The 21,450-nt window shown below is 44.3% G+C and overlaps 2 protein-coding genes across 3 annotated transcripts in view; both read right to left on the reverse strand.

Annotated features, from left to right (window-relative positions):
• cst3 (cystatin C (amyloid angiopathy and cerebral hemorrhage)) overlaps window positions 1-21,450 on the reverse strand; it is a 46,818-nt gene that overhangs the window by 17,652 nt on the left and 7,716 nt on the right. The gene's annotated exons all lie outside the window — the stretch shown is intronic.
• Window positions 9,091-20,886, reverse strand: mad2l1bp (MAD2L1 binding protein). Of its 2 annotated transcripts, none has more exons than XM_079512032.1 (6): window positions 20,518-20,886; window positions 19,480-19,725; window positions 18,035-18,256; window positions 11,967-12,221; window positions 10,328-10,593; window positions 9,091-10,019 (listed from the first exon to the last, which is right to left on the reverse strand). In XM_079512032.1, the coding sequence occupies exons 1-6, from the start codon at window positions 20,771-20,773 to the stop codon at window positions 9,498-9,500; spliced, it is 1,767 nt and encodes a 588-aa protein (XP_079368158.1). In that variant the 5' UTR covers window positions 20,774-20,886; the 3' UTR covers window positions 9,091-9,497. The 2 variants fall into 2 exon arrangements, with proteins under 2 accessions (XP_079368158.1, XP_079368157.1); XM_079512031.1 differs by having other exon boundaries at window positions 11,961-12,221.

Genomic DNA, 21,450 nt, shown 5'->3' on the forward strand with positions numbered 1-21,450 from the left:
ATAAAAAAAAAAGAAAAAAAAAAAGAAGTGGCTCAATGCAGAAATTGTAATCTAACCTCTTGGAATTTGCATGAGTCCCTTGTTTTTCCAAACAGAACATTCTTAGTCATTATGGTGAAACGCTGCCAGGCCAGCAGTAATACCAACACTGACAACAGTGTTTCACCATCATGAAAAATAGCAGAACCTTCATTCATTCTGAGAGAGAAATGAAGAAGAAAGGGGTTTCCACCCTTGAACCACAGTTACCACACTATCCTCCCAAACTATACTCATGTGATGTATTTCTGTATTTCCAGTCTCCAGTCCTATTTTGTAAGTATGTGAAAGGTCTCCATCTGTACATTATCAGCATGGAAAGTGCTGATGTTATCACAATTGAGCTCGTTGGTAATAACAGTGCATTCTCTCTTACATTCATTAGCACAGGAACAAGTAAAGATACACACACGCACGCACGCACGCACGCACGCACGCACGCACGCACGCACGCACGCACACAAAAAAAACTCTGGCTTAAGATTGACATTTACAGGACACCTGGGAGACGGAAGAGAGGTTCACCTAAAGTTCAAACATTGCTTGTATCCACATCAAGAAGTCCAACAATCAATTTAAAGAAAGACAAACTGAATGAATTTCCAAAAACCTTTGAATTCACAGTATATTATTTCCACTAAAATCAAGTAATACATGAGTAAAATACATTACAGTAATAATACATTATTTGTCGGCAGGCAATTGTTTTTTGCCAACGGCTGATTGGGTCTGGCTTATTAGCCAGGCTAGAAAGGAGTGACATTTGCATTTCTTTCACCACAGTAAATGCATGCATTCGTGCGTCTGGAAAGGCCAGTTGTTTTACAGACGGGTAAAAGGGCAGGGGCTCAAGCCCCCTTTGATGTCTGCACGTTGACGTGTGGTGTCATGGTTTCTCTGTACTGCAGGCAGTGAGCATCCAGACATGGGGCCTTCAGAGACCATCTATTCTACAGATGAGATCTGCTTCAAACCGATCTGTCTGTATAGAACAGGGCTGGGCAACTTTGACGATGGAGAGGGCCACTATATTTCCACACTCACTCCCTAGGGCCATATATTACTGTCGTCGCAGAAATAGCAGATCTACAAGCTCAAAACGTGTCGCGCTGCGACACATTTTGAGCTTGTAGATCGGCTATTTTTGCTATATATTCGAATTGAATTCTTTTTGCTATTTTTGAATTGGAATCCTGAAAATTAACATTTTTATGTCATTTCAAATGCCTTTAATTATACTTGTGTTGAGCATTGAGCTACTAATTTAGACTGAAGTAATAACAGCGGGTCATGTTTGCATGTTGTGGAATTACAGCTGAAACCAATATTATATCAGTATTCTGACATTAACCTGAGGGCCACATTAAAGGACCACTTCACCACTTTTCAACTTCTCTTCCTATAATTGGTCCTAACTAATGTTCATGATAAAATACAACCATTTTTTCCTACTCAGTCTGTGTCTCATAGGAGGGCTGTGGGCAGTTCAGAAACCCGTCCACCAGTGACATCATCGATGGTGAATCCAAGCTAATAGAAACGGCAGGCTTTCTTTTCCTGAAAAGTTGCAATGCAAAAGTTGAAGCCATCGTTCTCACTATAATAAAAATCTAAATATATTTTAAAACAAATCTTGTTTAAAAAAAAATCTGCCTAATGATGATGTCACTGGTGGACGGGTGTCCGAACTGGCCAAAGCCCTCCTATTAGACACAGACTGAGTAGGAAAAAATGGTGGTGTTTTATCATGAACATTAGTGAGGACCAATTATATGAAGAGATGTTGAAAAGTGGTGAAGTGGTCCTTTAAGTGAAGGTGGGGGCCGCCTGTTGCCCACCCCTGGTATAGATAGGTATCTGAATGTGAGCAGAATCATGCTGGTTTATCTGAAGATGTCTGTAGTTCCATAGAGAGAGTTGTTCATGCAAGTTAAAATTAACCTGCAGGGAAAAAGCATTAAAAATGTCCTGGAGAGAAAATTTATATGTCTAAAAGAATATTGACAAGACGGCCCAAATAATAGATTTGGGAGAAATTAGATTGGAGAAAATATATTTTGAGTCTGAAATCACAGATCATTCTGAAGACTAGAGATTTGTTTTCAAGTCAAGTGCTGTTTAATTCTGTAGGGCAGTTAATTAGTGTGGTTGCCCTAAAGGGCAACCAGACTATTGTAATTGTAACACTTTATTCTTTATTTACCTGGATTAGTCTTTTGTTTGATGCACTACTCCACCCACTGTTTTGACTGTACGCACTTGAGCCATATCTCAAATTGACCGGCTGCATCGGGAAGGTAGTGCTTGTATTTTTTTAAGAGAAATGTTGTATAGTTTAATTGATATGAATTTATTAGTGAATAGAATTTCCCCATTGACATGAATGGGAAAATGCGATTTTTCGCATTTTCTCACATTCAAGTATTTTTTCCTCAGAGACTGTAAGCACTATAGTTACAAAACTTGGAGGGTAGGTTCATAATAATTACTAAAATTAATCAACTTATAATGTTATCGGTCGGCCTCATGGTGGCGCTATAACAGCCCACTTTACGTTTTGGCTTATAACTCTTGAACCGTAGGTCGTAAAATCAAATTATTTTTTCCCTGATTTCCTTGGGTCATGACGCATCTCCTCATATAGGCCACGCCCATTTGCGTCATGATAGATTTTCTGCCATTTTGAATTTTATCCAAAACACACTTTTGGCTCCTCCTCCTACATATGTTGTCCAAATCTCACAAAAATCGGCACACATGATCTCGGGACCCATCCGATTAAAACACCAACTGCAGAATTTTGGTAGTGCGTATCGTTCGGCCGTAATCGTCGTCCGAAGTTAGTAGGAGGGGCCTATATCACAAAAAAATGCCATAAATCACGAGCGAAATGTCCAATCCATCCCAAATTTGAATCACATGTCGCGGGTGGTTCAATCAACCAAGTACCACAAGCAATTCTATTTTCATCCATAGGGGGCGCCGCAAATGCGAGAAATGTAACCGTTTGTCGCAAAAACATGATTTTTGGGGGGATAAATCCCCTCCGAATTACTTACGCATGATCGCAGGGGTGACGCGACATTGCAATTGGCTGGCAATATCAGTGGGAGGGGTATATGTAAGCCACTGCGGCAACCACACTTTGCAATTTTTTAAAATTGCGACCTTTCTAGTTAGCAGTAATGTAGCAATAATACACTTTAGTCTTTAATTTTTATTTTAATAATAATGGTATTTTAATGAATATATTTGGCCATAAGTAGTAGATAATGGCAGTACAATAACATTGTATTGTTACATTGTGACTAGTTAAAGGACCACTTTTCAACATCTCTTCATATAATTGGTCCTCACTAATGTTCATGATAAAACACCACTCAGTCTGTGTCTCATAGGAGAGCTGTGGGCAGTTCAGACACACGTCCACCAGTGACATCATCATTAGGCAGATTTTTTTTAAACAAGATTTGTTTTAAAATATATTTAGATTTTTATTATCGTGAGAACGATGGCTTCAACTTTTGCATTGCAACTTTTCAGGAAAAGAAAGCCTGCCGTTTCTATTAGCTTGGATTCACCATCGATGTTGTCACTGGTGGACGGGTTTCTGAACTGCCCACAGCCTTCCTATGAGACACAGAATGAGTAGGAAAAAAAATTGGTATTTTATCATGAACATTAGTTAGGACCAATTATAGGAAGAGAAGTTGAAAAGTGGTGAAGTGGTCCTTTAATGGCTGTAAATAAAATGCACCCTGTCCAAAGTCTGTCCTACTGTAACTGTGTGACTACTGTGACATTTCCACGTTGGAACCGGAACTAAATATTTGATGAGTCAAGTTAAACTAGGGCACTGAACTCTTCTGAGAGAAGTCAAAGAACACCACAATCAATCAATCAAACAGCACAGTAAATAAGTAAATAAGTAAATAAATCAATTGGTAGCTTTCTTGGTACATGTGCTGACTAGAACCAGTCGTTTACCGGATAGAATGGTAACAAGAACATGTAACCAGTTGCTTGTTGTTTATAAGGAAAACATAACTGAAGTTGTTGACCCATTCAGGACGGGAACCCCTTTTGGTGTTTTAAGCATTATGTTATACTTTAGCTATTGAAAAATAGAGAAAATGTGGTGAAAGTCTTTGAATATATTCTTATATATACGTTTTTAACTCAAATCTGGGGGGTCCCTAGCTGGAACAACATATTTTCAGATGGGGGTCGGCAGCCAATTACATATATTTTTGGGGGTCATTGACATGAAAAAATGCTTGAGACCGACATGGGTTTTTCAGAAAACTCTCAGGATTTAGAAGGCATTTGTAGAATCGTCCTCAGGCCTAAATGGGTTATAGGCCTAGGACATGGGTATGGCAATAGCTTCGGGAGGTTGAGCGGCCACTTGGGAATGGGAAGGTTCCTGGTTAGATCCCTGTCTGGAGAAGAGAGCGGCCACTTGGGAATGGGAAGGTTCCTGGTTAGATCCCTGTCTGGAGAAGAGAGCGGCCACTTGGGAATGGGAAGGTTCCTGGTTAGATCCCTGTCTGGAGAAGAGAGCGGCCACTTGGGAATGGGAAGGTTCCCGGTTAGATCCCTGTCTGGAGAAGAGAGCGGCCACTTGGGAATGGGAAGGTTCCCGGTTAGATCCCTGTCTGGAGAAGAGAGCGGCCACTTGGGAATGGGAAGGTTCCCGGTTAGATCCCTGTCTGGAGAAGAGAGCGGCCACTTGGGAATGGGAAGGTTCCTGGTTAGATCCCTGTCTGGAGAAGAGAGCGGCCACTTGGGAATGGGAAGGTTCCTGGTTAGATCCCTGTCTGGAGAAGAGAGCGGCCACTTGGGAATGGGAAGGTTCCTGGTTAGATCCCTGTCTGGAGAAGAGAGCGGCCACTTGGGAATGGGAAGCCCGCTTGGTCTTCAACCAGCCAAAATTCTCACATGTCACCCCCCTTCTCCGCTCCCTCCATTGGCTCCCGGTCGCTGCCCGCACAGAATACAAAACTCTGATGCTGGCATTCAAAGCAACCAAAGGCATGGCCCCCCCATATCTCACAAGTATGATCGTACCCTACAAACCCTCCCGCGCACTCAGATCAGCCAACGCAGGGAAGCTGGAGGTACCTTCACTAAAAACGCCGGGACAACGCTCCACATGTCCCAAACTCTTCTCCCTTCTGGCTCCAAAACTATGGAATGCACTTCCCATCACAGTCAGAACTGCAGCCTCACTCCCAATCTTCCGCCGTAGTCTGAAAACCCACCTCTTCAGACTCCACCATGGCCCGTAGCACTTGCCCTAGCCTAGCCCCTTAGATAGCACATTATGTAGACTTAGATAGTATTTTAAACAGACTTATAGCTTGTTACGTAGACAGCTCTAGAATTGCACTTTATGTAGTCATAGCACTTTATAGTACACATGTATAATATATTATATAGTATAGTATGTATAGTTTACATAGATACTCCACTGTTACGTTCTTAGTCTAGGCATGATTCATGATAACTACTTTTTATATATGTGATGTATGCCATGCTTTTGTTATTGCTTAATGTAAATCGCTCTGGATTAAGAGCGTCTGCTAAATGCCTAAATTGTAAATTGTAAATTGGAAGGTTCCCGGTTAGATCCCTGTCTGGAGAAGAGAGCGGCCACTTGGGAATAGGGAAGGTTCCTGGTTAGATCCCTGTCTGGAGAAGAGAGCGGCCACTTGGGAATGGGAAGGTTCCTGGTTAGATCCCTGTCTGGAGAAGAGAGCGGCCACTTGGGAATGGGAAGGTTCCTGGTTAGATCCCTGTCTGGAGAAGAGAGCGGCCACTTGGGAATGGGAAGGTTCCCGGTTAGATCCCTGTCTGGAGAAGAGAGCGGCCACTTGGGAATGGGAAGGTTCCCGGTTAGATCCCTGTCTGGAGAAGAGAGCGGCCACTTGGGAATGGGAAGGTTCCCGGTTAGATCCCTGTCTGGAGAAGAGAGCGGCCACTTGGGAATGGGAAGGTTCCCGGTTAGATCCCTGTCTGGAGAAGAGAGCGGCCACTTGGGAATGGGAAGGTTCCCGGTTAGATCCCTGTCTGGAGAAGAGAGTGGCCACTTGGGAATGGGAAGGTTCCCGGTTAGATCCCTGTCTGGAGAAGAGAGCGGCCATTTGGGAATGGGAAGGTTCCCGGTTAGATCCCTGTCTGGAGAAGAGAGCGGCCATTTGGGAATGGGAAGGTTCCTGGTTAGATCCCTGTCTGGAGAAGAGAGCGGCCACTTGGGAATGGGAAGGTTCCTGGTTAGATCCCTGTCTGGAGAAGAGAGCGGCCACTTGGGAATGGGAAGGTTCCTGGTTAGATCCCTGTCTGGAGAAGAGAGCGGCCACTTGGGAATGGGAAGGTTCCTGGTTAGATCCCTGTCTGGAGAAGAGAGCGGCCACTTGGGAATGGGAAGGTTCCTGGTTAGATCCCTGTCTGGAGAAGAGAGCGGCCACTTGGGAATGGGAAGGTTCCTGGTTAGATCCCTGTCTGGAGAAGAGAGCGGCCACTTGGGAATGGGAAGGTTCCTGGTTAGATCCCTGTCTGGAGAAGAGAAAAGATGTTTGTGCTTTTCATTTGACATTCATTCCTTCTGATTGATGTAGATCACACATGGGCAACTGGGCGGCCCGGGGGCAAGAGAGCAAGATATAATCCTATATGATAGACAGTATGAAACCACAGACAGTCATGTAGATACTATCTACATCATGGATGGGCAACTTTGACGATGGAGAGGGCCACTATATTTCCACCTTCACTTAATGCGGCCCTCAGGTTAAGGTTAATAACTGAACATTGATATATTATTGATTTCAGCTAATTACTAGAATTAAAATGTTAGTCTTTTTTATGTCGAATGTATTTGTATTTAGTTCATAACTAAATGCATTTGAAATTAATTACAAGGTTACTTTTCAGGATTCCAATTAAAAAATAGCGGATCTACAAGCTCAAAACACGTCGCGGTGCGGCGCGTTTTGAGCTTGTAGATCGGCTATTGTTTTAACAGTAATATGCAATGAGGCCCTCTGGAGTGAGGGTGGAAATATAGTGGCCCCCTCCATCGTCAAAGTTGCCCATCCATGATGTAGATAGTATCTACATGACTGTCTGTGGTTTCATACTGTCTATCATATAGGATTATAATATCTTGCTCACTTCTCTTGCCACGTCTCTGACGGTATCCAGTAAAGTGCATCTTTCTGTCCATTGCTTTTCCTCTTTTCTGTCTGTCTGTCTGCTTGTCTTTGTTGTGCGTACATCTCACAGTCTTATGGCAGTCTCTATTAGAAAATAAATGTAATTTTGCAAACACATTCATGATTATTATAGCAGTGATGGGTCTTGCAACGTTGACAGAGATCTGTCTGTGGTACCGTTGTGCAAATCTTGCCGTACATTTCTGAAAGAATGGTTCCTCAGTGAAGCAATGGTGAAGAGTATAGGAACCGGTCTTCTTTGGGTGATGTTTTCCAGGGACGGCAACTTTGCGGTAGGCCTATGTCTTTGACTTCACCAGTCCCTCAGAACCCACACCTCTTACAGTTTTGCAACAAATCAAATCAATAAATTAAAAAATATATATAAATTATAATTGTTAAACGCAAATCAGTTAATTTCATGAAATATTGGAAGATACTGTTTTACCATAATTTTGAAACTTTCCTTTGTATTGGCTTGAATAACCTGGTAATGGATTCCACCCTCAACAGCTCTGTACATAGGTTTTCTGTACAGATGTCGTCACTTTGGGAAAATTAAACCTTCCTTCTGAGCACAATGTTTTAATAACCCTTCATATAATATTTAGACTGTGACTTTTGTTTCTGATTAAATGTACTACAAAAGAATAAGTGGACCTTAACCGTCAACCATCTGACTGTCATGCATGACTTTTACATTATTTCTGTAGGAACAATTTAACACACATGCTTTTATTTTGAACAAATTGTAATTTCTTCATATCCTTCATTGAGGCACTAGAAGACTATACAATGAAGCTGTGACAGAACTAAAGCATTTAAGACCTGTTCTAGTGACATCTGGTGGCGGACCCTTAGAAGTTCTAGTAACTGAAACAGACCTTGCCATTTAGCTCACAATATTAACATGATGGGACCATAACGTGTTGGTTGAAGCAAGGTAACACCTAAATCTCTTTTACTTGGTCAATGGGAATATTGTTTGTATTTAATAAAGTATCACCCGATACTGTTCCAATGAATAGACTTATAGTAGTGTATTACTCACCACGAGACATGGCCAAAGCATTTCCGGGGGTCTTCAGCCAAAACGGTTGACAACCCCTGACTTACATGACCTGGCAGAGAGACCTGTGCTCAAGAGGTAGAGCAGGGCGTCCAATGATCCATGGGTCGGCGGTTCGAATCCCGGCTCCTCCTGGCTACATGTCGAAGTGTCCTTGGGCAAGACACTGAACCCCAAATTGCTCCCGATGTGCTGGTTGGTACCCTGCATGGCTTCCGCCGCCATCGGTGTATGAATGTGTGTGTGAATGGGTGAATGTAATGCACAATCTATGTAAAGCGCCTTGGATAAAGGCACTATATAAATGCACCATTTACCATTTTTTAAGTGGTGCAAACCACTTCCTTAAGTGACTGTGTGTGGGTAGCTGGCTGGCTGCCTGGGTATGTCTGGCTGGGTGCGTCTGAGCACGAAAACAGCATGGTTGTTTTTCACCACCTGTGCACAACCTAACACACACACAAACATATTAACTGTATATATGGTGATTTCAGGTGTGCCAGTACAGTACAGTAGAGGGACCCCCACACGGTAACTGTCATTTCTCAACTGTTTCGGGCCGGCACCCTGGGTGCGTTCCTGTGGGTCTGGACCCCCCCCCCCCCCCCCCCCCCGGGGACCCCCACACGGAGTTGCACCACTTACTTCACATGGGTGTGATTTTTTCTAGTTGTACTAATTATAACAGCACAGTGATTGCTTGTACATTACATCTTATATTATGTTGGTATATAAATGTGAATAAATTCACTCCGACTGCAAAAACATAGTTTTATATTTAATGCAAATCAAAACATTGCATAGCATTTTTGAAAGACTGCACGTTATAAAACATGTTCTCACTAAAACTGTTGAGCTTAGTTGGTTATAATATATACAGTACATGCCTATATATATATATATATATATATATATACACACACACACACACACACACACACACACACACACACAAAAAACATTACAGACCTTTCATGAGCACAAATTATACTCGCGCTTAAGAAGCATTCGAGGAAAATTTAAAGACTGATTCTCTTGACAGTACATTTGAAATAAATGATGCAATGAGGATTGTTACTAAAAAAGAAAGAAAAATTACCCCCCATAATAATTAAAATATACAATTCAAAAATGCCCAAGTAAAACCACAGTACTCCCCCCTGCTTTGCTCATCATGAGTTGAAGCCCTTGATTGCTACAGGGGCCTGAAACCAAACATACTCATTCCAGTCTGCCCTCTCAGTTTGGATGTCCCTGCAGGTATCAGTAGACAGGACAATAATATGCCTTTTTACCCGGGTTGGCATTTTAAAGCCGAGTTTAGGCCGGAACCAGCCAACGCCACATTCCCTGTGAGCCAGGACCAAGACCGTGGTGGCCATCAGACGCACAGGTGCAGTATCGGACAAAAGATCAGTGACAAAAAGTGCATGAAAGAGTTGCCTTAAGCATGACGACACCCGCAGGCTCTTGTCACCGGGAGACAATACCAGTGCCTCCATGTTTATCTCGTACAGTTCTTTGGGCAGGACAACAGAGCCACCTAGTAGCAGGAGTACACGGGGAACCAGGCTGAGGGAGAACAGCACTTCCAGCTGCTCTAGCAGCAGGTCCAGCTCCTGCAGGCTCCGCTCAGTCTTCCTCCAGCCCATGTCTGCCGAGTGCACTGGTCTCCAGCTCGCCACCTCCTTGTTCTAGAAGGTAGGGGAAACACATTTACGTTCAGCTAGAAAAACCCAAAGGATTGTTAACCCATTTTGACCTGAGATCAGATTCTAAAAATGTCTTCTACATCCGGACAGTTTTCTGAAAAAGCTATGTTTCTATGTCAGTGGTTCTTTGATTTTTCAAAAATAGCAGACCTACAAGCTCATAGCGCGCCACTCGGTGGCGCGCTATGAGCTTGTAGATCTGCTATTTTTCAATAGCTAAAGCATAACATAATGCTAACACCAAAAGGGGTTCCCGCCCAAAATGGGTTTTAAGAGGCAACTGATTTCACCTGCTTTGAAGCTTGACTTCTCTGAGAGTGCTTCAGCTGGTCATAGGTCATGGGCAGCTGCTGCCTCTGGTAGAGGATACATTTAAGGATCTCGTGAACAAACCGACGGCAGCCCTCCTGAGTCACGGTGCCAGGGAAGACCACACGTACACAACCCTCCTCCTGTGCTCTCTTCACCATCTCAGCATCACCACCATGCTTAGTGGGAGTCACAACGGGGACCTCCGGAGCCTTCAGACAGGGGCTTTCATTTTGTTGAACGTCATCTGCCGAAAGGATGTCAGTAAAAAATGCTTTTATTCACAACAAGGAGCTTGCATGGCATAGCCGGGTTAGTGTTAATCAATGCGTTGTTTTTTTCTTTTTCTTTTTTGTGGCTGTCGCCTTTTTATTTTATATTTGTTATGGAGGGACAGACAGTAGGCTGACAGGAAATGGGGAGAGAGATGGGGGGAAGACATGCAGTAAAGGCTGTCGGGATCGGGAGTCGAACCCGCGGCACACTGCCAGACTGGATTACCAGCCAAGGTGCCTGGACCACTGAGCCATGGCCCAGGCCAATGCGTTGGTTTGTGTGTGGATGAAATACTCTCTCTCTCTCCCTCTGATTGATCTTTGGTGATGATGTCTCACACACAACAGATACCGTATGCGTCATGGGCATATCCATGGTTTAAAGCAAAATAAAATGACTGAAATCTGTTATTAGGCCAAGTCCCAATCTGTCATTTGTTAAACTGAGGCCGGTTTCCTCAACAACTAGCACAATAATTATTTTGAATCTTTCTAAACCTATGGTTTTTCCTTTTATGAAATATCTGAGATCATGAGGGTGATTTTGTAACATGCTTCTGAACATTCATTCTACAGCTAGTTTGACCACTTCAAATACTCATAAATCAAATCTAGTCTATTGCTAGTTTGAACACTTCAATTACTCTTCCATCTAATAACTGAAAATAGCAAATCTATAAGTGTCTTTGACTTTAATCAATGCATATCTGTCCAGACTTCAGACAACCTGCACTTTATAGAATAGGTGTTGAACTTTTGATAGTTAGGAGAAACATTTACCTCATGGTTCTGTAACTAAAGAGTGTATAAATAGATTAATAAGAACCAACATTTATACACAAGTTAAATTAATCAACACTGGGGATTTTACAGAGTAGATGGGGAGATCCCAGAGATGAAAACAATCTGTGTGGAGTTTGCATGTTCTCCCCGTGTCCCCTAGGGTAGGTACCCTCACATGTTCTCCCCGTGTCCCCTAGGGTAGGTACCCTCACATGTTCTCCCCGTGTCCCCTAGGGTAGGTACCCTCACAAAAAACATGCAGTAATCCTGGTCTCTAAACTGCCTCCCCCTGGCCAGCCGGGGCACCTGATGGAGGGGAAAGGAACTGGTTGGAATAACGTGTTCCTTCCACGGGCTACGTCCAACCAGGGAAACTCCCCCCTGTCAGGTGTAAAGGAGCAACTTGGACACTCAGGCATGAAGGAAGCATGAGTTCAAGTCCGTTGCTCTCCCCATGTCCCCCATATATGGGGACTAGGTTGGCGGAGGGTGTGTAGAGCCCAGGATCACATTAGATAATTGACACAGGGGTGAAAGCTTAACGTTGGATAGTTACCACCACCTGTGGTTGTAGAAGTAGAAGGCACGCTGTTCTCTTTGTCTTCCATGATGCTCTGACCAATGAGTTGCTCTGAATTTAGTCGATTCTCTGATGAGACGACATCTTCATCGTTAGAAGACATGATGACTCCCTGCATTGGGAGTTGTCCTGTAGTTTCTACTGAAGATTGGCATGGGACTGTCTGGTCTGGATTTACTGGACCGGAAAGTGTTTGGAAATCCTTCAGACGGAGACCATCAGCCTTTTGAGCAGCATCTGTAGAAAACATGTCAGTAAATAAGTTTAACAACAACAGGCAGCTTTGCCCTGGCATCGCCAGGGTTATTGCTCTAGTCCAGGGTTATTGCTCTAGTCCAGGGTTATTGCTCTAGTCCAGGGTTATTGCTCTAGACCAGGGTTGTTGCTCTAGTCCAGGGTTGTTGCTCTAGTCCAGGGTTGTTGCTCTAGTCCAGGGTTGTTGCTCTAGACCAGGGTTGTTGCTCTAGACCAGGGTTGTTGCTCTAGACCAGGGTTGTTGCTCTAGACCAGGGTTGTTGCTCTAGACCAGGGTTGTTGCTCTAGTCCAGGGTTGTTGCTCTAGTCCAGGGTTGTTGCTCTAGACCAGGGTTGTTGCTCTAGACCAGGGTTGTTGCTCTAGACCAGGGTTGTTGCTCTAGACCAGGGTTGTTGCTCTAGACCAGGGTTATTGCTCTAGACCAGGGTTATTGCTCTAGACCAGGGTTATTGCTCTAGTCCAGGGTTATTGCTCTAGTCCAGGGTTCTAGTCCAGGGTTATTGCTCTAGTCCAGGGTTCTAGTCCAGGGTTCTAGTCCAGGGTTATTGCTCTAGTCCAGGGTTATTGCTCTAGTCCAGGGTTATTGCTCTAGTCTAGGGTTATTGCTCTAGTCTAGGGTTATTGCTCTAGTCTAGGGTTATTGCTCTAGTCCAGGGTTATTGCTCTAGTCCAGGGTTGTTGCTCTAGTCCAGTGTTATTGCTCTAGTCCAGGGTTCTAGTCCAGGGTTCTAGTCCAGGGTTATTGCTCTAGACCAGGGTTATTGCTCTAGACCAGGGTTATTGCTCTAGTCCAGGGTTATTGCTCTAGTCCAGGGTTATTGCTCTAGTCCAGGGTTATTGCTCTAGTCCAGGGTTATTGCTCTAGACCAGGGTTATTGCTCTAGTCCAGGGTTATTGCTCTAGTCCAGGGTTGTTGCTCTAGTCCAGGGTTGTTGCTCTAGTCCAGGGTTGTTGCTCTAGACCAGGGTTGTTGCTCTAGTCCAGGGTTGTTGCTCTAGTCCAGGGTTATTGCTCTAGTCCAGGGTTATTGCTCTAGTCCAGGGTTGTTGCTCTAGTCCAGTGTTGTTGCTCTAGTCCAGTGTTGTTGCTCTAGTCCAGGGTTCTAGTCCAGGGTTGTTGCTCTAGTCCAGTGTTATTGCTCTAGTCCAGGGTTCTAGTCCAGGGTTATTGCTCTAGACCAGGGTTATTGCTCTAGTCCAGGGTTATTGCTCTAGTCCAGGGTTATTGCTCTAGTCCAGGGTTATTGCTCTAGTCCAGGGTTATTGCTCTAGACCAGGGTTCTAGTCCAGGGTTATTGCTCTAGTCCAGGGTTATTGCTCTAGTCCAGGGTTATTGCTCTAGTCCAGGGTTATTGCTCTAGTCCAGGGTTATTGCTCTAGTCCAGGGTTATTGCTCTAGTCCAGGGTTCTAGCCCAGGGTTATTGCTCTAGTCCAGGGTTATTGCTCTAGTCCAGGGTTATTGCTCTAGTCCAGGGTTATTGCTCTAGTCCAGGGTTCTAGTCCAGGGTTATTGCTCTAGTCCAGGGTCATTGCTCTAGTCCAGGGTCATTGCTCTAGTCCAGGGTTATTGCTCTAGTCCAGGGTTATTGCTCTAGACCAGGGTTATTGCTCTAGACCAGGGTTATTGCTCTAGACCAGGGTTATTGCTCTAGACCAGGGTTATTGCTCTAGTCCAGGGTTGTTGCTCTAGTCCAGGGTCATTGCTCTAGTCCAGGGTCATTGCTCTAGTCCAGGGTCATTGCTCTAGTCCAGGGTTATTGCTCTAGTCCAGGGTTATTGCTCTAGACCAGGGTTATTGCTCTAGACCAGGGTTATTGCTCTAGACCAGGGTTATTGCTCTAGACCAGGGTTATTGCTCTAGTCCAGGGTTGTTGCTCTAGTCCAGGGTCATTGCTCTAGTCCAGGGTTGTTGCTCTAGTCCAGGGTCATTGCTCTAGTCCAGGGTCATTGCTCTAGTCCAGGGTCATTGCTCTAGTCCAGGGTCATTGCTCTAGTCCAGGGTTATTGCTCTAGACCAGGGTCATTGCTCTAGTCCAGGGTTATTGCTCTAGTCCAGGGTTATTGCTCTAGTCCAGTGGTGCTCTAGACCAGGGTTATTGCTCTAGACCAGGGTTATTGCTCTAGTCCAGTGGTGCTCTAGTCCAGGGTTATTGCTCTAGTCCAGTGGTGCTCTAGACCAGGGTTATTGCTCTAGTCCAGGGTTATTGCTCTAGACCAGGGTTATTGCTCTAGTCCAGTGGTGCTCTAGTCCAGGGTTATTGCTCTAGTCCAGTAGTGCTCTAGACCAGGGTTATTGCTCTAGTCCAGGGTTATTGCTCTAGTCCAGGGTTATTGCTCTAGTCCAGTGGTGCTCTAGTCCAGGGTTATTGCTCTAGTCCAGGGTTATTGCTCTAGTCCAGGGTTATTGCTCTAGACCAGGGTTATTGCTCTAGTCCAGAGTTATTGCTCTAGTCCAGAGTTATTGCTCTAGTCCAGTGGTGCTCTAGTCCAGGGTTATTGCTCTAGTCCAGTGGTGCTCTAGACCAGGGTTATTGCTCTAGTCCAGGGTTATTGCTCTAGTCCAGTGGTGCTCTAGACCAGGGTTATTGCTCTAGACCAGGGTTATTGCTCTAGTCCAGGGTTATTGCTCTAGTCCAGGGTTATTGCTCTAGTCCAGTGGTGCTCTAGACCAGGGTTATTGCTCTAGACCAGGGTTATTGCTCTAGTCCAGGGTTATTGCTCTAGTCCAGGGTTATTGCTCTAGTCCAGGGTCATTGCTCTAGACCAGGGTTATTGCTCTAGTCCAGGGTTATTGCTCTAGTCCAGGGTTATTGCTCTAGTCCAGAGTTATTGCTCTAGTCCAGGGTTATTGCTCTAGTCCAGTGGTGCTCTAGACCAGGGTTATTGCTCTAGTCCAGGGTTATTGCTCTAGTCCAGGGTTATTGCTCTAGACCAGGGTTATTGCTCTAGACCAGGGTTATTGCTCTAGTCCAGGGTTATTGCTCTAGACCAGGGTTATTGCTCTAGACCAGGGTTATTGCTCTAGACCAGGGTTATTGCTCTAGTCCAGGGTTATTGCTCTAGACCAGGGTTATTGCTCTAGACCAGGGTTATTGCTCTAGACCAGGGTTATTGCTCTAGACCAGGGTTATTGCTCTAGTCCAGTGGTGCTCTAGACCAGGGTTATTGCTCTAGTCCAGGGTTATTGCTCTAGTCCAGGGTTATTGCTCTAGACCAGGGTTATTGCTCTAGTCCAGGGTTATTGCTCTAGTCCAGTGGTGCTCTAGACCAGGGTTATTGCTCTAGTCCAGGGTTATTGCTCTAGTCCAGGGGTTGTTGCTCTAGTCCAGGGTTATTGCTCTAGACCAGGGTTATTGCTCTAGTCCAGGGTTATTGCTCTAGTCCAGGGTTATTGCTCTAGTCCAGGGTTATTGCTCTAGACCAGGGTTATTGCTCTAGACCAGGGTTATTGCTCTAGACCAGGGTTATTGCTCTAGTCCAGGGTTATTGCTCTAGTCCAGTGGTGCTCTAGACCAGGGTTATTGCTCTAGACCAGGGTTATTGCTCTAGTCCAGTGGTGCTCTAGACCAGGGTTATTGCTCTAGTCCAGGGTTATTGCTCTAGACCAGGGTTATTGCTCTAGTCCAGGGTTATTGCTCTAGTCCAGGGTTATTGCTCTAGACCAGGGTTATTGCTCTAGACCAGGGTTATTGCTCTAGTCCAGGGTTATTGCTCTAGACCAGGGTTATTGCTCTAGACCAGGGTTATTGCTCTAGTCCAGTGTTATTGCTCTAGTCCAGGGGTTGTTGCTCTAGTCCAGGGTTAGTTGCTCTAGTCCAGGGTTATTGCTCTAGACCAGGGTTATTGCTCTAGTCCAGTGTTATTGCTCTAGTCCAGGGTTCTAGTCCAGGGTTATTGCTCTAGACCAGGGTTATTACTCTAGACCAGGGTTATTGCTCTAGTCCAGGGTTATTGCTCTAGTCCAGGGTTGTTGCTCTAGTCCAGGGTTGTTGCTCTAGTCCAGGGGTTATTGCTCTAGTCCAGGGTTATTGCTCTAGTCCAGGGTTATTGCTCTAGTCCAGTGTTCTAGTCCAGGGTTATTGCTCTAGTCCAGGGTTATTGCTCTAGTCCAGGGTTATTGCTCTAGTCCAGTGGTGCTCTAGTCCAGGGTTATTGCTCTAGTCCAGGGTTATTGCTCTAGTCCAGGGTTATTGCTCTAGTCCAGGGTTGTTGCTCTAGTCCAGGGTTGTTGCTCTAGTCCAGGGTTGTTGCTCTAGTCCAGGGTTGTTGCTCTAGTCCAGGGTTATTGCTCTAGACCAGTGTTCTAGTCCAGGGTTATTGCTCTAGTCCAGGGTTATTGCTCTAGTCCAGGGTTATTGCTCTAGTCCAGGCTTATTGCTCTAGTCCAGGGTTATTGCTCTAGTCCAGGGGTTGTTGCTCTAGTCCAGGGTTATTGCTCTAGACCAGGGGTTATTGCTCTAGACCAGGGGTTATTGCTCTAGTCCAGGGTTATTGCTCTAGTCCAGGGTTATTGCTCTAGTCCAGGGTTATTGCTCTAGACCAGTGTTCTAGTCCAGGGTTATTGCTCTAGTCCAGGGTTATTGCTCTAGTCCAGGGTTATTGCTCTAGTCCAGGGTTATTGCTCTAGTCCAGGGTTATTGCTCTAGACCAGTGTTCTAGTCCAGGGTTATTGCTCTAGTCCAGGGTTATTGCTCTAGACCAGGGTTATTGCTCTAGACCAGGGTTATTGCTCTAGTCCAGGGTTATTGCTCTAGTCCAGGGTTATTGCTCTAGTCCAGTGGTGCCCAAACCTTTTCATGTCAAGGACCCCCAAATTGACACTAATTATCTCACGGACCCCCGTTTGAAAAATATATGGCAGGGACCCCCATAAGAGAAGATTTTGACGGCTCTAGCGGTGATTCTCAACCTGTTTAATTTCAAGGACCCCCAGTTTGTCATGCATTAGTCTACGGACCCCCATTTAATGGCACTTCTATCTCTGGGACTGGGACCCCCAATTTATATTGTAAAATCAATGCTTATTTAACGGGTCCATTTGGTTCCATTTGTACACTCTCTGAGTTACAGACCCATAAGGGTCCATTTGGTTCCAAATTATCATTTAGCTGGGTCCCCCCTGGAACTCCCTCAAGGACCCCTGGGGGTCCCCGGACCCCACTTTAGTCGATCATCAGCGTGTTCAGGTGTTGCTACCCAGCACTGGTTATTGTGTTGATAAAATAGGTCTCCCTCTCTCTGATCAAGTTCTGGTTTAACACAACAGAACACACAACCTTTGCCTAACTAACAGCTCTGATTGTCTTCAACTTCAACTGTACCGAATAGAAAGATGTTAGGCTAATTCCTTTTCATAATTAGTAACTAAATGGACCCTTTTGGGTCTGAAACTCTCCGAGTGTACAAATGGAACCAAATGGAATTGTGAGGCCCCTTTTTCACCGGGGTTGAACCGGTTCCGTTCTTTTTTCCCCCCGCCTAATTTTGAACCAAATTAATTGGTCCAAATCCCTAAAATTTGGTTCGGAATTGGAACCTCCTTCTTCTTGCCCTGAAGTGGGAACCAAAGTGGGCATGTCCGTATTCAGGTTGGAAGATGCAGGAGTTATAGAATAGAAGTTGTTTTGGTGGAAAAGGGGCCTCAGAGTTAAATTAATATCGAGGATTTCCTGTAGATTCACAAGATTGGGGTCCCCAGTGTCTAATCAAATAGTCCTTAAAACATTGGGGAATCCATCCACTGGTCAACAGGATAATATTAACAGCATTAGCTTAGTTAACAATAGCTACTTACCACTATCTGTGGTTGTAGACGGCAAGGAGGTGTTCTCAAGTTGCTCTGAATTTAGTTGATTCTCAGAGGAGACATCTTCATCGTTAGAAGACACGATAACCTCCTGCATCGAGAGCTGTACTGTAGTTTCCACTGAAGATTGGCATGAGATAGCCAGCTCTAAAGTTACTGAACCGGAAATGGAATCGTTCAGACAGATGCCATCCCCTTGTGGAGCGTCATCTGTAGAAAATATGTCAGTACGTTCATTTTTCATTATAACAGGTATTGGTTATTGTACACATTGAAATTGACACAGTGATCAGCGTGTTCGGATGTCGGTACTGTAGTGTAGTATTGGTTATTGTGTGTGGGTCAGGCTCTCCCTTCCTCCTCCCCACCTGGTTGGTTTACCTTCACACACACAATAGAAACCATTGGCTAACAACGCTGATTTTCAGATTTTGCACTGATGTCGGGGATCTCCGTAATTATTTGCCATCATTATGGTGGTGTCAGTTATGTCACACCCACAACACCAGAGGGAGTGCAACGAACCATGTACAACCCAGATTCGGCACAAACAAGGGACTAAATTATTTTCGCTCCTATGCCACCAAAATGTGGAACGCCCTACCAACAGTCATTAAGACATGCAAATCCCTTGACTCCTTCAAAACCGCTCTCAAAGGGCACCTACGGACGGCTGCAATTCGATACTGGCCCCCGTAAAATCTGAATCCCACCCACCCCTTTTTCCCCTCACTGTATGTGTTTCTTTTCCCTTTTTACCTCCTTTATGATGAATTCCTGTTCTGTTCTTTGACTATATAGAAGTGTCTATTTGTACGTCTCTAAATGTTATGATGAATTGAACAAGGTGGACCCTCTTGTAAACAAGTGTAATGCTTAATTGGGTTGTCCACTCACAGTTAACAGTCTTTTGTATTGAGTTTGTGCTTGAAATGTACTGTAATTCTGCAAACTGTTAATAAATATTTCAATCAATCAATCAAAGTCCATATCACACTGGTGTGATATGGACACAAGCCACATGATGTCACTGCTGCTTAAAGCTAAGACTTGGCTGCCACATGACGTCACAAGTGGGGCCCTGTTTATTTTTGGGGGAGTATGAATAAGACAAGCATTAAAAGTGAAAAGTCCATAGACGTGGCTGCCAATCGAAGCATAACCTGGAATAAACAGTTGTTTCATGTTATGAGCTCTTAAGACATTCCTAGGAGGGGGGTTCTTGTGCCATTTTTCCACATCTATCTATCTATCTATCTATCTATCTATCTATCTATCTATCTGTCATTTTATTTAACCAGTAAAAAACACATTGCCAAAAAAGACAGCTGTTGGAGGAGCAAGTTACTAGTAGTTAGTGCCCCTCAAAAATAATACGAATTTGGGGGTCCTTGAAATAATATAACTGCATTAGCTTAACGTTAGCTACTTACCGCCATCTATGGTTGTAGAAGGCACGGTGGTGTTCTCTTTGCCTGCCATGATACGTTTTTCTGAATTTAGTTGATTCTCTGATGAAACATCATCATCATCAATAGGAGACATGATGGCTTCCTGCGTTGAAAGTTGTCCTGCAGTTTCCACTGAAGATTGGCACAAGATGGTCTGCTCCAATGTCACCACACCAGTAAGTGTTCGGTAACCCATAGGACAGAGGCCATCGTCTTGTTGAGAGTCATCTGTAGAAAAGATGTCAGTAAACAAGTGTATTAAAACAACATGCTTGCCTGTTGATGTCCGGGTTATTATCAATCAATATGTGTTCATGTTTCAGTACAGCATTGGTTATTGTTTGGGGGTCAAATGGACTAGACTCTCTCTACTCCGCTCTTGGTTTTGATTGATTGATTGATTGATTGATTGAATACTTTAACAGTTTCCAGAAAAAAGCACAGGAAAGTACTGTTCAATAAAGGTCTGCTAATAGGATTTATAACCCAAGAACGCACTATGGCTTGTTTCCATTGGGGTCCTTCATATTCAGTTCATCTGAGTGATACTGATAGAGCTGAGATCTCCATACTATCTGGACTACTAGGTTCTGATCTGAGCTATATCTGGACAGTAATATGGACATAACTGCAGTAATGCCCGGGTCCATATGTATTATGCAGCTTTCCATATTCTTCCAGTCTGAGTCAGACTAGCCCCTCTCGGGACCCCCGTAAAGTTGAGACAGAGCAGTCTAGTCCAGGAAGTAAGTGAGCCCAGTGACCATGACATCAGAGACACTGGGCTCACTGCTAAAATCTAAAATATCTAAAACCACATATTACACACATACAGACCCCCAGGAAAGTGTTCTAAAGCTTCTAAACGTCATTAACATATATTTTTTTGCAAAAAGGGTGAAGTGTCCTAGCCCAAACATTTAGACTAAAACCTCTACGAGAATCTAAATATTTGGGCTAGAAGTGTCCCTTTAACGTGAGCTATTAAGGTCGCTAAAGGCTAAACTAAAAACTACTTACCACCACCAGCAGTAGCTGTAGGAGACATGGTGGTGTTCTCTTCTTTGTCTTCCGTGATGCTGCTCTTAACAAGTCGTTCTGAATCTAGTTGATTCTTCTCTGATGAAACATTTTCATCATGATTCGAGGACACGATGTCTTCCTGCTGTGGCTGTCCTGTAGTTTCCACTGAAGACTGAAGTTGTTGTAAACGTGTCTGGTCTAAAGTTAACGAACCGGTAACTGTTCCGCCATCTTCCTCTGATGAGAGACACATTTTGGTGCTGTCGGAACCAGCAGTATTATTGTCAACAACAACAACAACAACAACAGCAGCGTTTAAATCCTCTGCTGTTCTGCGTTTCGTGTTTATTCCGTCTTCTCCTTCCATCATTTTGAAAGTGACCGGGGGGGTGGGAGTCGTGATGCATCATGGGAAACTTGATGCGTTCAATGAAGAGAGTGGCGACACTAGCGTTGACTACCATTGTAACAATGGAATGCGGAAGTGCTCATTCTATCTCAATGGGCCAGCCATAGGAGCAATGTTTGGAACTTTGGAACTATAGCGGCGAGATCATAGCGTGTCGCTACTCTCACTCTGGGTTCAATGCAAACTTCGCCGATCTACAAGCTCACGACGTGGCGCGTTGCGAGATTGTAGATCTGCGGTCGTTGTCGACGCGCGACACCGTCGCAACGACGGAGCAGTTGCTGATTTATTTTTGCTCTACCAAAAGCAAAAGTAGTCATTATTAGAATGTCCTATTATGTCTTTATGTGACTGTCTACTCTAAAATCATAAAATGTATGAAATCTTTTGAAAATAGCCAATAGGCCTGAAGTGGTTTATGTAGGCCTATGTTATTTTAATAATGTCTACGAAGTAACTAGTAACCAAAGTTTTCAATTAATTGTAGTGGAGTAAAAGTACAAATATTTATCTCTGGAGCA

The sequence above is a fragment of the Electrona antarctica genome (assembly GCF_951216825.1).
Source record: "Electrona antarctica genome assembly, chromosome: 10".
Classification (NCBI taxonomy): Eukaryota; Metazoa; Chordata; class Actinopteri; order Myctophiformes; family Myctophidae; genus Electrona; species Electrona antarctica.

Coding starts and splice junctions, on each gene's coding strand:
- mad2l1bp (XM_079512031.1), bottom strand. CDS start 20,773: ATGTGTCTCTCATCAGAGGAAGATGGCGGAACAGTTACCGGTTCGTTA. Junction 19,726..20,517: donor TACAGCTACTGCTGGTGGTG/GTAAGTAGTTTT, acceptor TCTTTTCTACAG/ATGACTCTCAACAAGACGAT. Junction 10,594..11,960: donor TTCTACAACCACAGGTGGTG/GTAACTATCCAA, acceptor TCCTTTCGGCAG/ATGACGTTCAACAAAATGAA.